The sequence below is a fragment of the Psittacula echo genome (genome assembly GCF_963264785.1).
Source record: "Psittacula echo genome assembly, chromosome: 1".
NCBI classification, from domain to species: Eukaryota; Metazoa; Chordata; class Aves; order Psittaciformes; family Psittacidae; genus Psittacula; species Psittacula echo.
Genome location: NC_137735.1, coordinates 122,392,151 through 122,410,369, shown reverse-complemented (window position 1 = coordinate 122,410,369; position 18,219 = coordinate 122,392,151). Strand labels below are relative to the sequence as shown.

Genomic DNA, 18,219 nt, shown 5'->3' with positions numbered 1-18,219 from the left:
CTGTCTAGATGTCTGATCAATCTGAACAGAGCTGCATGCTTTGTCATCTTTTGTCTTTTTTTCATTCTAAAGCTCTCCTTCTCCTTCTCCTGGTAAAGGACATTGTCACTTTGAATTAGAGCCCATTTCTGTGAATTCTTACACATCTTCTTCTCCAGTGAGACTGACCCAAGGCTTTCATAGCCAGTTTGCTTTGTGTGAAGAGAACTGTCATAACAAAGTACATCCAAGAAAGGCATCTTCAGTAGCTTTGAAATTAATTTGTCTGATACTTGATAATAAATAATTCAACAATTGTATTAATCTATTTTATTATTTAATTTAAAATTTAAATATCTAAGAATAACATCAAAGTATTTTTAAGGCAAATTGTCCTCTCTACTAAAATTATGGCAATGGTAGATGTTTGTATTTGTATTATAAAATCAGTTTTGTAATATTTGTATGTAAGAATGTATTATTCATTAAGAGACAGACACATAAAGATATACTTTTATCTTTTTCGAAGGGGAAAGTTATATTATAAACTATATAAATTCAAACTTTTTGGCTTGGTCCTTTAGACAAGCTTTGTGAGTCTAAACTTATGAGTGCCCAAAGTTTAGTGTCTAAATCCATACTGTTGAGACATTTTTAAAATGGGTTCAGAGGTGATGATGACCAAGTTTCAAGGTCATCTGAAAGTCCCCTGGGCATAGATGCTCATGTATCATCTTTGTGAAACCTGCTGTGGGTTCAAGGTAAAGATTTAATAAGTAGCACAGATTTAAAATCACTGTGCCCCAAAAAGAGCAGTGAACATGTAAAAATGAGCATGAAAACAGCCACTCATTTTTAAAATCTTTATGAAAACAGCCGTAGCTCTTTGGCTTCTGTAGAAGCACACCTGTAGCATGATTCATCTGTGACCTATTTTAGATATCTGCTTAAAATGAGAGAAATATCACAGCTATTTCTCTTCATTGATAATAAAAAGAATTCAGAGTGACTAGCTCAGAAATAGGTGTCAGTATTAAGTCAGGTGAATCCTATCGTTATGCTCTGAAAAGGCCCTAAGAAGAATATGGTTACATAGCATAAAATGAAGCCTATCGATGTGTATGAAGTAGTGTGCTAGAAGTATGGATTTCCCAGGGCCATATGAGCCCAGAGCACTGTAAAATGGTCTGAAGAGATTGATAGGAACTGTAACTACCATATCAATATCTGCCAATGCCTGAGATAAAAATGAGGCAAGACAATCACACAAGATACCTGACGTATAACAGTATTTGAATCCATGAGAGAAATGAATTTGGCGCTTCGGTTACTTGTGTATTTAATCTAAAACCTATTAATGTGCACAATATTGGTTAATTCTCAGCTTGCTACATTTAACAAAAATCTCTGTTGCAGGTTGCTTAGTTATAGAAAATCCCTCAAGTAAGTTGATTAAAGAGTTTTATATTGTGGTCATCGGTGAGTCTCAATGTGTGGTTCTCTCCTCTGTTTATTAGGAAAAAACTCCAAGCTGCGTATAAATCATAAAAGCATGACTAATTGCATGGTAACTGGAGAAATGCTTTCTCTCTCTCTGGGGTGAAGCCTGCATGTCTGTGTTTTAGCTTGGGAAGTAATACAGGGATACTTAAACTCCTCAGGGTTTAAAAACCATGTCATTATGAGAATGAGGTCACTGCAATATTTTATATGTCTAAAATCTCACAATGTATAAAATGCTTTCTATGTGACAAAGAAGTATTATGTACTTTAGAAGGCAATGGTAACTTTACAAATTTCCATTAATGTCAAAACCTTGCCTTGGAATGCCGTTACCTATAAAAACAATCCAACCCTACAGTACTGTTAACATTAGCAACATTAGGAATTTGGTTAGGGGAAAAACAACACGAGAAAATGCTTCTATTTTAAGTGACTGAAAACAAACCAAATAAGCATGCTGTAAGCAATTCACAGTTTTCTGCCTCTAAGTATCAGTTTCTACTGAACTGAAAAGCACTGTTTATTAGTAAACTGCAGTTAAACAAGAATAAAAAGAATGACATATAAATTCCCTACAGGTTTCTAATTCTTCTGTCATTACTTTCAGGCCAATAAGCAAGAAATCCTTCCTACAACATGTTGAAGAGCTTTGCACAAGCAACAACCTAAAGTTTCAAGAAGAATTTTCGGTATGTTGCTAGCAGTTGTCACAACATCGCAAGACTTTCAGTCGTTTCATGTGTCACATTTCATGTCCATTTTAAGTAGGCAAGGCCGTGAAGGACTCTGGCCTTGATAATCAATACCCAATTACCAGGTTGATTGTTTAGAAAGTAATATTACACTGATTTGGATTCTTCAGTCTACATTGCAACCTGATCAGAACTATTCACCTAAGTGTCAGCAAAAGATGATCTTCTTTAGACTCTGATCTTTGCAAGAACACCAGACATTTATGCTTTTTCATATGTAGCAATGCATACACAGTTTACCTGATAACAGCTCATTTAGAAATATTTTTCTAACATATATACAGATATATTTAACTGCTTTAAATAGGTTCGTTTTCCTGAGTGATGATGACCCCAAAACCGGAGCTGATATTTATTCTGTGAAATGTTCAGACCCCAGTCATACTGCCAAGGAACTCATAAATGTTTTTCTTTCATAGGTTTCAGTACAGAAAGTAAAAAGGTTGTGCATGGCACTTTGCTTTTCGTTCCTCTACAAATAATGGGTCATACTTGTCATGCTCTTTAGAATCGCCTCCATGTGAATAGCCTTCAACTCCTTATGTGAGTTAGATGAACACAGCAAGCCTGTCTTTCCTTCTGAAAAGAGACCAGCTTTCAAAATATATGTTACATATATTGCATATACACTTTCAATTTAAATCTCAAAGTTTTCACTATTTTCGTTAAGTAACATTTTTACGGCTATCATATTTTTGTTCTCAACAATATCTTCTCTTCTTGTTATTTCAGAATCTTTATCATTATCATTTTTAACACATACAGTCATTTTCCCCCACAAAAATAATTTGTCAGTCTCCAGTGACTGTATTATTTTGGATTTATAGATTTACCATGAATGGCTTAGCAGTTGGATTAATGAAAATGAAGACTCAACAACTGGCTTTTCTTCTGCCGGATTATAATATTTCAGTCTCTAAGGGAAAACCAACAAAAGTGTGAAAAGATTAATGGTATTTCCTACAGCTTTTTTTTGTTATGCTACTTAGGTAAAATTGGCCTGGATTTAATAATAAAAAGCACCATAAAATTCTCTGAGCAATAAAGTAAGAACTTTTTTCCAAGAGCAGAAGTGTTATTTTACTTGAACAACAGTGATTATAGTTATATTATGCATGACTGAACAGATGAAAAGTTTTATTAGCAATAACGTTTTCACATATCAAAGTTCATCACTGGAAAGTTTCTAGTATTATTTCCTTGAGGTGTGACCCACATTGGGTAAGCCTTACAGCATTGTAATGCCTTAAACAGTAGTTTTATCAAATCAAAATTCTGGCAATCCATTTCAAATTTAGAGAAATACAAGTAGCTGAGGCCTCATTCAACTAAATTATAAAGTCAGCTTATAATCAACAGTTTCATATGTCATTTGGGCTTCCAATGTTCCCTCTAAGCTTCAGCTTCCATGTTTCAGAGGATAATGATAAGTTCCCAGATGGCTTGTCCAAGGGCAGAATTGGAGAGTGGGTTCAGTCCCTGATTGAGGGTAGATCTATAGTATCTGTAGTACCTGTTTTACCAGGTGAATAATAGGATTGACAATGCACTTGAAATTACATCAGAAATGACAATGCGCAGAAATGGGCATTGCACACAAGAAACAGGCAGACCTTGTGACCTGCACTGTTTCCATCCACATTGAGCATTTAGTTTCAGGTAAATGACTGAAGGCTCCTACAATGTGTTTAGGACAGATAAGTTCAAGGTGTAAAACCATGGGCCATTATGTCTGAAGCAGATAATTACAAGGTGCTGAGCTTGCTTGGGCTGTCTGACCCTCTCTGTACTAGTAAATTCAAGTATACCAGGAACTGGAAATGAGAATATGAAAATTCACACTAATAAACTGTTAGCAGTTGAATTTTGTTTAAGACTTGAATTTTGTTTAAGCTAGCAGTTTTCCTGGGCAGTTCCAAGATAAGTTTTGGTAGGTAAAGTAGTCTAGGGATCATTTACAATAGGGAGTTTGTAGATGACAGACCTGTTTTGGAATTATCGAGGATAAATTTGGCTGTTTCTGTTTCACTTAGTCTTGGAATCCAGGGATATTCCTGGTCTCATTTAATTTGTTATATTGACCAGGCTTCTGTGCCTGGAAGATTTCCAGGGTTCAGTCTCAGTCTGCATGTGAACATGACCTGTCTGTAGACATGATGGAAAGAGAATCTGGGCCTCAGAATGGATCTGAATCTATTGCTTATCAGAAAAGAAGTTAAAGAAAACACAGTTTTTCTGGTAAGTGTGAAATTACTGAACAGAAGTACTTGTATAAGTGTTTCACAGTAAGTTCTGTTCTTGAATAAAAATGTAAAATACCTCCAAATGTCACCATAGTACCCTGAGATTAGTAAAAAGAGTGCAAATCAATTCTTTCAGTTTTATGGATCTGCACAGAAAAACGGCATCTATGACAAATTGTCATTGAATCTGGGAATCCAAATAGTCTTTCCCCAGTTCTGAAAGCAATCACTTAGATTGAGAATTGGTACAGGGCTTCTGAGCACATGTTCAGAGAGAAAAACATCATTACAGAAATACCATAATCTGCTTCTCTTTTCTTTCTCTACAAGCTAAGACTCAGAGGAGTGAGGCAAATGAGGCAAGTTCACATGACACACACGTGATACGGAATCCCATGGCCCATAACACCCACAAAATGCCACAGGCATTTCATCTGTGTTTTTCCTTCATGCAAAATTCAATAACAGATACTTTGTGGGAGTGTTTCAGCTTTCTGAATGAGAGGAATTTTAACATCTCCACCCTTAGCTGTGTTTTACAGTTCTTACCAAATCCTGACAGAATGCACAGAAGTCACTCTATTGTGTCTTGCAAACAGGGATCATTCTCTAGGTTCAGTTATAGGGCTGGGGCTTTACTTCTCTAAGGGATTGTTGAGACAAAAGGCAGAGGCAACTGAATACGTAAAAGAGTATTCTGCCCTAAGTATTGCAGAGCTTGATTGAAAGACAAGATTTTAACTGTAAAGAGTGCCTTTAAATACATTTTTCTACAGTATGTTACAATCCTTCATTTAGTTTTTTATTTATTTCATGTCTGTTAACTATGCTTTGTAATTATTTAATATATGGGTATAAATGTAAAATCAGCCATTCTTTATATGGTGATTTTAAGTCAGAAGCTTTCTTTTTAGAAGGGGCATAACTATTTCATCCCTAGGAAACAGAAGGTACTTAGAGAGATTTTGAAGGGCATGGATGGGATCTAGTCCCTTGTTAATTTTCAAAGGGAGATGAGCATCTAGTTCTCTGTAATTCTTCCTCTAAGTCTTTCCCCATGGAAGTATGTGTCAGAGCCAGGAAGAGAAGTCAGGTCCCTTGTCTGAAAGTCCTTTGCTTTCATTGTAAAATCATCTTTTGCCTCGTGTTCAGAAGCACTTGCAGTTATATTATTGAGGATATAATTAGAGAAGTGGCATAGTCCTCATGCTTCAGGCCACAGGATTTTTGTCAGATAGTGAAAAAGAAACAAGTTGCTCATGGGATAATACTGCATATGATACAGTTCAAGGGGTTTCAGTTCTCTTTTATATGTCAGGCATTATCCGTTGTACAAAAATAGGATATCAGATTAGATGAATTATTGACTTAGTTTATTACATCAGTTTTTAAACTATCCCATTTTGCTAATGTTTATCTTAAATTATTCTTAGTATCTGAACCCATCAAATAAAGCTGACAAAATATTTGAAGTAGCAATTAAAGAAAAACACTGGAATAAAAAATACTTCTGTTTTTTCCATTTTTCATTGCTTCTTTCATCTCTTTGTTTGTTTATTTGCTAATAGTTGCACATTGAATTTTATTATCTGTCTGAAATATCTGAGCAAAAGACCACTTAAAAATAATTAATATTGAATCTGATAGTAGGGCAGTCTGCCCTACTTTTGGAAGTAGCCCATCTAGATACTAACTATTAATATTAAAAGACAAAATTTGAAGGGATTACTCAGCACAAGCAGCAAAATTTTGTATTGTACTTTTTCAAAGCAACAGGTAGATCTCTACCATTGTGTCTCAGCTAGGTGTTGAAATAGACTTGCCTATAACATTTGTGAAAAAGCAAAAATCCATTGCAGTTTGTGTAGTTATTAACTTAGAAATTCTGACTAAATTCTATCTTTTCTGAGCTTTCTATTCTCTTATCGCACAAGATCATCACATCAATACGTTTTCTCCATTAACAAGTTATGAAGTTGTCTCCAGTCTTTTACTCAGCTTTGGAAATTATGCCTATTCATGCATACAAACACTCCCATCAAATAAGTTTCTCAATATGAATGATTTATCAATCTCTGCCTTTCAGTAATAGAACTAATGACCAGTTATGAAACTGCAGTTCAGCCCAAAATAACTCTTCCCACCCTTTTCACAAACAGTCCCATGAACAATAGCTAATTGCCAGTTGTCTCAACTTAATTAAATTCTCATCAGTTCTCATGCTGTGGCAAGAACTCTCCCAAGCTACAGGAGTCAGGAAAAGGCATTATTCAAGAGTAAGTTTGAGTCAGTAAGGCATGGTAACCAAGCATGTGACCTCATGAAAAAACAGAAAAGAACTACAAAAGGTGAGAGGCTGACTTTACCCAGACTTGTAAAGATGAAAGTTCATGTAAGCTTTAATTGTTCAACTTGACAGCATTGTCTGCAGTGCTGCATCTAACACTGCTGGCATAACTGGGGTTGACAGTGAGGTGGAATGTCCTATAATGCTTCCAGCTGTTCTTAGAAATGCACTCTGTTGCAGAACTAAAGAATTCTTCCTCTTACTGGATGATTGTGTCATTTTTTATATTCACAGAAGGTGAAATGCAAAGGTATGCCAACAAACATTTATTCCTCTACAGGAACTTCCCAAGTTTCTTGATGACCTTGCTTCAACTGATGCTGATCTGCCTTGGAACAGGTCTAAGAATCGTTTCCCGAACATAAAACCATGTATGTGTATTTACCGATCAACTCCTGTTTTGGTCTCTACCTTCAATCACACAGTATATATTTGGAATGCAACTTGTCATGTCCACATTATGAAATAATTTTCAGTCAAGTAATCTGTCTTTTCACTGTGTTTTTTTAAAGACAGTTTTATTTGCGAGTAGCTTTAAACTTGCTCTCACAAGCTTTAATATGCAGGTGCAAGAAACTGTAGCCTCAGTAGCTTTGTAATTCAAACTCTTTAACATTCTTCCTCATGTTCTTTTTTTTTCCTCTTTAGTGAGAAGTAATTTTTTTAAACATATAAAATACACGTTTCTGCATTCAGCTACCTCAGGAGCCAGGGTATACTTTCTTGTGGATATGTGTACATATGCTGCAAATGTTCCATGGAAGATCAGAGTAACTGTATGATAACTCATAAACTAAGGCTAGATTTTATCACAGGAGACGGGAGTCTGTCTCTCTGTACTCAACACTGCTTCATTTTTCAGTTAATAAGACAAGAAATGTCATTATTATTTTAGGCATTAGCTGTGATGTGAGATGAGGAGCATGGCATTCCTTGGTTAATAATGCTACATTCTGTGCTATTAACTTTTCAGAGCAGCTGTTCCTGCTATCTCTTGCCTTGTTCAAGATACTCCAAGTTACAGTCACTAAAATTTTATTTATGAAATATAAACAGATAAGTTTCATAAATCTTTAATGTTGTATTCTCTTTTTTTTTCTAAGCTGAGGACCAAACATCAAAATTTGAAATGTTTGGTTTCATTCTTTACCTATTCACATATGACATTTTTCCTAGGTTTTGTCATTTCTGCATATGTACTGTAGGCTCAAATCAGAAACCCTCAACCATTATTTTTTTTTTCTGTAATAATGACCTTATCTTATGTAAAAGAATGTAAAAGTGCCAAGATCAGGCTCAAATCTGTTACCTGGGCAGCAACTATATAGGAAAGACTGACAGACCCTGGACCCTGCTGTCTGATTCACACTGAGGTTGTCTATGTTAGAACAGCGTGGATTAAAGTACGCAGGCTACCTTTAGGCAGAGGATTCTCCCATACATACATCAGATTGGAGGTTTTGGCATGTTCACCATTTTAATTAAAAAGTATTTTATTAAAGTATGTCTGGAACATTAAAGGATCACAGTACAAAAATGGAAATTGTTTAGATTCCCTTTGTAATTAGTGTTCTACCATGTCAAGTATTGTTAGTTAGCAACAATAACAGTATTATTGATTTCTTAGCACTCCAGGAACACTTGTTACATATGTCAGTGGTTTTTTGGAACAAATCTGTTAGCTAACTAGACTTTGTTTCTATGATAGATAATAACAACAGAGTAAAGCTGATGCCTGATGCTGGTATTCCTGGTTCTGACTACATTAATGCCAGCTACGTGTCTGTAAGTAGAAAGTCCCTCACATTTTTACTGTATCTGTTTTATGGTAGAATAGAGAGTCAAAAAATCACTTGCAAGAAGAACAGGATTCTAATTTTAATTTCATTCACTACAGCTGTTACAACCATGGCATTGTTCAAGTCACTCCTGCAGCATTGAACATGACTAGTTCAAAATATAAATTATCCCATTTTCATTGCTAAGCAATGATTTTCAGTGATAATCAAAACTGTGTCCAGCAAATTAGTTTTTGTAAGTTGTCTCGTACCATTATCATTAAAGACGAAAGTGAAACTCCCACTGAGGTCAGTTGTTTAGTCAGGCATTATTTGATCTCTTGGTTTGGGAGCTGGAGTTATTGTATATGAACAGGGCAATGTAAACACAACTGAACTGAAAAGTTTCATAGAAATAGGTAGTAATTTTGGTGAGCAGTATTGGTATGTCCTCATTATTTTGTGAAAGTTATGATGGGTTAAAACTTAAAACAGGGGAAGTTTAGATTGGATATAAGAAGGAAGTTCTTTACTGTAAGGGTGGTGGGGCACTAGAATGGGTTGCCCAAGGAAGTTGTGAATGCTCCATCCCTGACAGTGTTCAAGGCCGGGTTGGAAAGAGCCTTGGGTGACATGGTTTAGTGTGAGGTGTCCCTGCCCATAGCAAGGGGGTTAGAACTTGATGATCTTAAGGTCCTTTCCAACCCTAACTATTCTATGATTCTATGATTCTATGATTCTATGGAGTAAAATGCAAATAGGCTTCCTGAAGAATAAACTAATACTGTATTTCTCATCCTCAGCTTTCTTCCTAGACTTTCCATTTTCTAATTGTGTTCTCAGTAGATTCTTAATCTATATTTTTATCTCATTTTCATCCTGCTGAAGCTTCAAGAGTGACATAATTATGCTTTCAATTTATTGTAGTAGTGGCTGGTGGTCTCACATGCAGTCAAGACTTGATGTGCAGTAAGCACTATTCAAACGTATAGCTACACACACAGACTGTAGTCTAAACAGATGACACAATGGCAAGTAGAAATAGTTATTTCCAGGTAACTAAGAGACATTTGCAGAGAATAAGCAATAGAACTGACAGCATCTTCCTCTGTAATTAGCAAAAGCTGTTTATTTGCTTTACATGGAATGTCCTAGTTCTGACAGCAGGTAGGAAGAGCCATGACACATTGTTAGTTGGTGTTGGGACTATACACAGAACCATTGAGAAGGAGACCAGACAGCTTGGAGCATGGCCTAGTCTTTACCTTTCCTGTCACTGACATGCCAAGGCTTAGGTAGAGAACAACAACAGCAGCTTCCAAAAAAGCTGCAGCAAAAGCGAGCTGCAGAGAGTGTGCCCTGCTGAGATTTTGCATGTGTTTACTGCATACAGGCATCTTGCTGCATGCTGACTTTAGGTCACCGCTTATCAGTGAATAGACAACTGTAATGTTACCATATCTCAGGGCTAAAGCTTTGCCCTTCATATGCTCTCATTTTCCGTATTTGTGGATGTATATATAAATGCATATAGCTGTAAATATATGTGTGTGTGTATTTACATAATTATTTGGGTGAATGTACATATGCATGCATATAAAGAAAGGGAAAAAGAGGTCTTGTATATAGTTTTAACAAATGGGAACTTGGCTTCTACTTTTGTTTTCATTGGTTAAACCACAAAAAGTCAGTAACTGAACCATGAGCTTTGCATCCCTGAATTACAGTTTCTCACCTCACTCTTAAACTAGGAAGGATTAACATAGTTTCTCACTGCCACCTGTTCTGTATATTATAGATGGAGTAAGTAACAGGCAGCTGTGAATTACAGGGCTATAATGCCAACAAGGAACTTCAGTGGTGCTATAAACCACTGTGTCAGTTGTTTTCATCAATAGGCAGAACTCTGTGATATTATAGACAGCTAGCTCTGCAGCATAAATTTATTGCTGTTACTGCTATTGTCATTATTTTAGACTTTGTGTAGTACGTAAGAGTTCCTGTTTCTTTGTAGAAACAGATCCGTAAGAACCTATGCACTGACAGTATTTACACTGATTTTGTTCAACAAACTTCCTGCTCCCCAAAATTTACATTAATTTATAAATGAACTAAACAGCAGAAGCCAACACTAAAATAAAAGCCAAGCTGTACAGTAGGTTTCTTGATGACCTTTTCTCTTAGACCGTTTGTTTGAGTAAGCTCCATGCCTAAGTTACAGCAGATCCCTGATGATCACTGGAAGAACAAGGTCATCAGTGTGGTGTATAGCTTGCACTAGCTCTCAGAGCACTCCTTAATTGCTTCCCTGGCTCCACTGCTCCTTAATGCTATTTACTTTGTTGGCCACATCCTGACATAGTTCTTGGTGGCCTCTGCGTAAATCTGCAGTAAGACTATGTCCTGGTTAATAGGAAGGCTTGGATATATTTAAATGGGAATTACTGACCTGAAGTCCCTGTAATTTCTCTGTTAAATGAATTTCTATCAGGATTGCATTTCCCAAACTTTATTAGACCATTGGTTCATAACTTATCTGTGTGGTGGAGAAAATGCCATTACTTCCTTAGGTTGCCAAGGCCATTTGCCATGCAGTGATTAGCCAAGCCTATGCCAATTTATTTAGCATGTCTGACAAGGTTTTAGTCTTAGGCATGGTAGCTACAGGCACAACTCTGAGTCACATGCAGATTTTTTTCTTCCTTGCCAACTTCTGTATTAAGTATTTTCTTTTTCTTAGGGTTATTTATGTCCAAATGAGTTTATTGCAACTCAGGGACCATTACCAGGAACAGTGGGTGATTTCTGGAGAATGGTATGGGAGACAAGAGCAAAAACACTTGTGATGCTTACACAATGTTTTGAAAAAGGACGGGTGAGTTACCACTGTGCAAATTAACAGCATTTGAGATAATTGGAAATTTTTTATGTAGTTTCTGTCAGGATTATAATATGATCATTGTTAATTAGTCGTCATCTCCCTGCAGATAAGATGTCATCAGTACTGGCCAGAAGATAATAAGCCGGTGACTGTGTTTGGGGATATAGTGATTACTAAACTGATGGAAGACATTCAAATAGACTGGACCATTAGAGATCTAAAAATTGAAAGGGTAAGCCAAAACCAGAGGGTGATTGAATAAAACCTATCCAGCACCTCAAAGAACATAAAATGTGCTCCATCCCACCCAAGTACCCCTCAGTATTCTTTTAATCTGTTAATGTGCATGCACTGTACTGCCTGCTTTTCCTTCATTTTGTTTTCATTCCTATTTGGTTTTGGTTTGGTTTAGTTTCTTTTTCCTGAGAATTGTCCCATTATCTGTCTCAAAGAGCTCAGATTTTTGTCCCACATGCTATGAAGGGCCTGTCAAGGTTACTGAATCTCTGGTCTGGTGGGAGGTGAAGTTTCTATTTGGACACCTCAGTTGTCTCTTCTAGAAAGGAGTAATTCTAACCATTCTAGGATCAGACAAATCCCTTTGAGTGTATTCATCTCAGATTAAAGGGCAAGATTTTCTGGTGCAGTGCAGCTGTTTTGCATTGTACCACCAGACGTATTGGCCTCCACCCCCAGAAGATTCACTCAGTATAAAAGCGAATCATCAGTATTACTCCCACTCCGTGTCCTGGGAAGGGGGTTGGGGGGCACAGCATAGATGTTCATCTTTGCTACGATCCACAACTACGGTTTCCACTCTGGAAAAATTAGCACCCAGCATTAAGTCAGACCAGCAGGTAGGCACAGAAAGCAATCTGGGCATGATGAATCACAATGAAGTTAACCTTCTTTTTCACTCCCAACATTGACCTGTGTTGTATGTAGTTCAGACATATACTAGGACCTGAAGTTGGCTATCCAAATACATGCATTGCCATCCTGTGGCATGTGCACATGACAAAGGGGATTGCCTTAGTCATCACCCTATAAGGATATGTTGTGCACATAGTACAGGACAACTGAACATTTTAAAATGAGAAATGACAAACTTTTTTTCAGCTAAAACAAGACATAGAGTAAACAAGACCAGAAAAGGAACTATTTAGAGTAAAAATGCATGCCAGCAAAATGTGAAGTCACCTGTGTTAACCAGGGTGAGGCAGGGAGGAGAGGAGAAAGGAAAAAGGAAAAGAGAAAACCTGAACTAAGTGATCCATTTACTATAGCTGAACTACGCTGCACAAAAATCTATGATGTCCTTTATAAGCATGTTATTGAATGTGTCATATTGCTGGCTTTAAGATTGTACTTCATCTTCCATTCACAAATGGGTAGAGTCTTGATGATCTTCCAATGAAGGTAAAAGGCGTATGTGAGGCAAATCATTCACAATTATTGCCATATTGTGTCCAGAGTAATTTCTCTTTCGGTTTTATGCTTAGCAATTTTAAAAATATAGACTCACAGTAGTTGCTCCATATAAGTGTTCACAGTTGTTCAGTTTTTCTTGCAATATGAAAAGAAAGAGTGGTAGGTTCAAAATGAAAAAAAAAAAAAAAAGGAACTGGTTCATTACACAACAGTTGCAACTGTAGTAGTCCTTGCTGCAAGACAGTGTGAATACTACAATCTTATAGGGCTTCATAAAATCTGGAGAAATTAGTATAAGAAAATTCTGACAACTACTATTAAATTTTGAAATACCATCTCTTGACTGAGGCAGTTCACAAGTCAAAAACTATTAAGAATGGTGATGGTGTTCTGTGGAACAAGATACATTTTTGTCATGTTTTGTTGGTCTAGACAGGCCTTTGGCATGATCCTGTGCTTTTATTCTTACGTCCTTCATAGTTAATTTAGATATCAGATCATAACCTGCTCTTTTCTTTGAGTCACTGTTGTTGCTGCTCTCACTGAGAGGGTATCAAACACTTACTTAGAAAACATAGCTGTTTACCAGTGTATGTGTGTTAGCCTTCACTACATTAGATCAACCATAGAATGGTTGCTTTCTCCTAAATAAATTTGTCGCCCCAGTTCACTAAACTTATAACTGAGCCATAGAAACCTCAGTGGGTAATCTACAAATTACATTGATACAGTGACTTAAGCCAAATGAAGAGTGACTGTTGAAGTCATTAATACTTCCTGAAAGATGGACTTGATGCCATCTCTCAAAAGACCTGCTGTCAGACCCATGCAACACAAATTGTCCCTTGATAAAAGTGCCTATTACAATGCTGCTATTCTGACCTTCCTTTTTCACATGAAATTGCTGAGAAGCTTACATGTAGCTTACTGAATTTTCTGTCACATTTCTTCTGCAAAAACTGCCTTATCTTACATTCTTCAGCATGGAGACTGCATGATGGTGCGGCAGTGTAACTTCACTTCTTGGCCAGAGCATGGAGTCCCTGAGACTACTGCACCAATTATCCATTTTGTAAAACTTATCCGTGCAAGCCGAGCACATGATAATACACCAATGGTGGTTCACTGCAGGTAAGCATATTCATCAAATCATCATTTAGTGTCTTAGAATTTCAAATGTGTATTAACGCTTAGGGAAGTTGCCAGGAGACAATGAAAACTCAGTACACAGGTATGGTTCGAGCATGGACAGCAGTGAAGGTTTGTTTAGCAGAGCTCCTTAGTTCTTTCTAGGAATTAAAGTGTCAAAGCATGTCTATTTTTCTGTTTGTGAAAAACCCATTGAGATGATGTCAGTGAAACACTTAACAATTACCATAAGGTATTGCTAGATTTATCTCAATTTTCCCTTTATCATAAAAAGAAGAATGACATGTTGTGTTTAATTACTTCTATCATAATTATAGCCCTTCTTAAGAAATAAGTTTTAAAAACGTATTCAAAATGTACATCACATCAAAAAGAAGAAACTGTTTGGGAGCCACAGAGAATGACAAATAGGAATAAAGGTTTGCATATGCCAGACTTCAAACTTGGATGCCTGTAAACAGCTAAAATCTATATTTAGGCTCTTAAATGAGTAGTTTGGTGGTTAGAGTTGTTCAGCTGTCATGGTTCCCACTGATTTCATACTCAACACCCTTAAAGTGCTTTTCAAAGAGTGTGTGGGGAAGGCTAAGTCTTCATGAAAGTGGTGAGTGTGCCTGTGTTTCATACGCAGGTCTGAGTTCCCACTGAATGAGTGGGCACACTCCAAAATAGCAATCTGGACTCAGAGGTCTGCAGTTAATTCTCTCTCATTGTCACTTAGCATGAGTCTGAAAATATGTGGAAGGAAAAGCTGGGTTTGGTGCCACAAATCTCTTCCCTAACTATCCAGTTTATCATGCATGGGAATTCTTTTTATTTGTCCTCAGTGTCTTACAGGTGCACCCACAATGGGAGATAAAGCTTCGTTTTATTTGGTATGGTTGTCACTGGCAGCTTGACATTTCCCTCTACTGCAGGAGCCAGTATTACTGGAGAAAACCACAGGTTTTGTTGTTTTGAGGACACTTAATGTTCCCTGGGGCCACTCTGCAGTGAATGCTATCCCCTTTTCACAGCACAGTTACTTAAAGGGGCCAGCAAGGGCCAGATACCCCACCTGTGCTCAAATTCCTGATGGTTATAAAGTGGCATAATGTATTCTTATGTTCAGAAAACTCATTCATTACTTTCAGCTCATTAGAACTTGCAGGCTCAAGAGAGTTTTGCTCTACATTTCCTGATTATCTGCAGTAATGTACTCTCCATTTATTACACTGATTGCAGAGTTATTACACTGATAGCAATTTTGAGAAAATCCCGTGTTGTTTTGTCTCAAATACCAAAAGCATCACAGAAGCAAAGTATGATTTCACAAAATCTTGTGATGTATTTTTCCTTGAATTAGTGAGCTCTAGAAAATTCACGGAAAAGTTGAAGAGACATTTTTCCATTTATAAAGGTTTGGTTTAGTTATATCTCGTTTGTCAGGTGCAACCCCTTGCAAAATCAAAATCAGAACATGACACAAATCCAGATTTCACTTGATCCCCTTCAGAAAGGAGACACACAATTAAATACTGAAAAAGATTTATTTTTCTGAAGTTTTCTTTTCACACTTAAGCTTCATTTAACCAGAATATTCTAAGAAAGTATTTTATGCTAAGAAAACCAACAAACCTAACTTTCTTTTAACTTGCGAATTGTGTTTGCAGTGCTGGTGTTGGAAGAACAGGTGTTTATATTGCACTTGACCATTTAACCCAACATGTAAATGACCATGATTTTGTGGATATCTATGGACTTGTAGCTGAGTTAAGAAGTGAAAGAATGTGTATGGTACAGAATCTGGTAAGATTTATATATTTATAAATAATAATATATATTATATATAATAAAAATAGTAATAATATATTTATTTATATATTTACCTATATCTTTACCTCATCTTCAGCAACTGCACTTCAGAGGATTTTGTGAGACCTTCTGGCGATACTATGCCATGCTGCTTCTTGTATGGTGCAGCCTGATTACCAGTTGCTTTCAGTTCTTCTGTTTGAAGTCTTGCTGCAGCTAAACAAGTGCCAGGACTTTCCTGTGATGATAAATTCTGGGAATCTTTCTTTCGTCATTGTTTTGCATTTTTTACTAGGAATAGAATAATTTGAAAATAAGACAAAGTCTGGAGGAAAATTTAATGTCTTCCAGTCATAGAAAAAGACTTTCAAATAATTAAGAATGTCATTCATTCATGTCATTCGTTCTAACTGGGAAAATAACTTGTCACACATGTGTACCCCAGGTATGTACGCTCCACTCTTCCCTGGCAAACCCAGAAAGATTTTCATTGCTAAGTGCTCACAAGTAGCTGTATGAATGCAAGAGATGATGGAGCTTTCAGAGTCTGCCTTCTGAACTGGAATAAGCAATCTTAACTCCACTGAAACTTAAGACCTTTGTTCTAGAAATCCATAATTGTCTACTGGATCCGTTTATCATCTTGCCAAGTCAAGTACAAAGGCTAGTTTGAAACAATGCCATGCTATAGCTTCAGTAAGCAAGCTATTAAAAAGTATAATGTAATGAAGTACTTTGTACTTCAGGGGCCTGTGAAAATCTGCTTTAATTACCCATTGCTCTAGAGCTGTGACCCTGAAACATACCCTTGTAAGCAAATTTCTCTTGTAAATCTGAGACACTTAAATTGAAAATTGATGGCAGTTCTGAAACAAAATAGCAATTTTTGAGCAGAAAAATTACACTAATGTATTTACCTGTGCAAAAGTTAGGGGAGATAAAGTTATTTTGGTCATCTCCATCTGTGGAGGTATTGAAAACCCATCTGGACAAGGTCCTGGGCAACATGCTTTAGCTGACCCAGCTTGAGCAGTAGGGAGGTCTCTCAAGAGGTCCCTTTCAATCTGGACAAGTTTGTGATCTGGCTTATTTTCAGCCTGTACATATTTTCCTGCTATCTGTTTTCATTCTCTGTTTCATTCTTACACCGCCTTATTTTGGTTTTCTCTTTTCAACAGGCATTACCCAGAGTTACTTTATGTCCTTGGAAGTATGCATTATAGTCAGTTAAAAATGATCCTATAGTTCAAGAAATATCACTAAAAGTAATGCAGGGTTTTTTTGCTCTTAGCAATGGGGTATGCTCCTAGAACACATAGATTTAGATTAACTTTTGTATTTGAGTGCACCCTGCTGGTTTTCTCTAGACTAGAAAGACAGAAATTTTCTTATCTAAATATTGCATTCATGTGGTTCATTTTCTTCAGTCTAGTGGCAAAAAGTAATCAAATGTATTTTCATAGAACAAAACTTTACAGAAAATGATGGAATAGCCTATTAGTCTCAGTTATGATTAGTCTAATTTCATATACCTTTACTGGGCATAAGGATTAACATGGTTTAAGAAATTTTAATGCAGTATACCTTGTAATGAGTGAAATCAGATCAAGCATACGCGACATAGTCAATCTCAATTGAGATTGCTGAGTTAAACTGCAGTTACTTTGAGAACATCTTGATGTTACATCAAAAATTTTAAAGTTTTTTTGTATTAGAAGTACATTTTTCTTTTAATCAAATGTCTTTAAATTCATGTCTTACAGGCACAATACATATTTTTGCATCAATGTGTATTAGATCTGTTGACAATCAAGGGAAGTAGTCAGCCCATATGTTTTGTAAACTATTCAGCGCTGCAAAAGATGGATTCTCTGGATGCTATGGAAGGTAAGGAGCTACAGATTGTTTCAAAATTATTTTTTCATAGCAGGTGCATTGACTGTCCAAATGAAGAGGCAGAAGAAAGTACTTGGACATGTGGATTTTGGCTTCAGTAGTGTAAATTTCCACCATTTTGCTGCTCTTTAGTCTCACTCATAGAAATAGTCATTGCTTAAGCTTTCCACTTTTTTCCCTGCAAGATTCTTTAAATTCAACCGAAGCAGTTATCTGCCATAGTCACTATTTATTTACTAGGTAAGTTAATGAATGCATCTGTTTCTTTTGTAGGTGATGTGGAGCTTGAATGGGAAGAAACTACCATGTAAATACTAAGACTACACATTAAAGATAAAGCGATTTTGAAAGTCAGATTCATATTTTTGTAAGCACAGGGGCCAAAGTGAATTCCCCTATTTTGATGATTAAAACAACCACAGATGACTGAAACATCTTTTCTTCTATCAATGTGCCTTCATAGATA

The 18,219-nt window shown here is 36.5% G+C and overlaps 1 protein-coding gene across 1 annotated transcript in view; it reads left to right on the top strand.

The window, feature by feature from the left end:
* Window positions 1-18,064, top strand: part of PTPRQ (protein tyrosine phosphatase receptor type Q) — a gene marked incomplete at both ends in the record, with an annotated part of 126,992 nt that extends 108,928 nt beyond the window's left edge. The window contains 10 exons of the mRNA XM_080612896.1: window positions 1,396-1,422; window positions 2,090-2,171; window positions 7,105-7,195; window positions 8,533-8,609; window positions 11,343-11,477; window positions 11,590-11,715; window positions 13,897-14,045; window positions 15,716-15,851; window positions 17,621-17,744; window positions 18,027-18,064. Coding sequence (XP_080469022.1) covers window positions 1,396-1,422; window positions 2,090-2,171; window positions 7,105-7,195; window positions 8,533-8,609; window positions 11,343-11,477; window positions 11,590-11,715; window positions 13,897-14,045; window positions 15,716-15,851; window positions 17,621-17,744; window positions 18,027-18,064 — 985 coding nt within the window. The remainder of the gene's footprint in view (window positions 1-1,395; window positions 1,423-2,089; window positions 2,172-7,104; window positions 7,196-8,532; window positions 8,610-11,342; window positions 11,478-11,589; window positions 11,716-13,896; window positions 14,046-15,715; window positions 15,852-17,620; window positions 17,745-18,026) is intronic.
* Window positions 18,065-18,219: the final 155 nt, after the last annotated feature.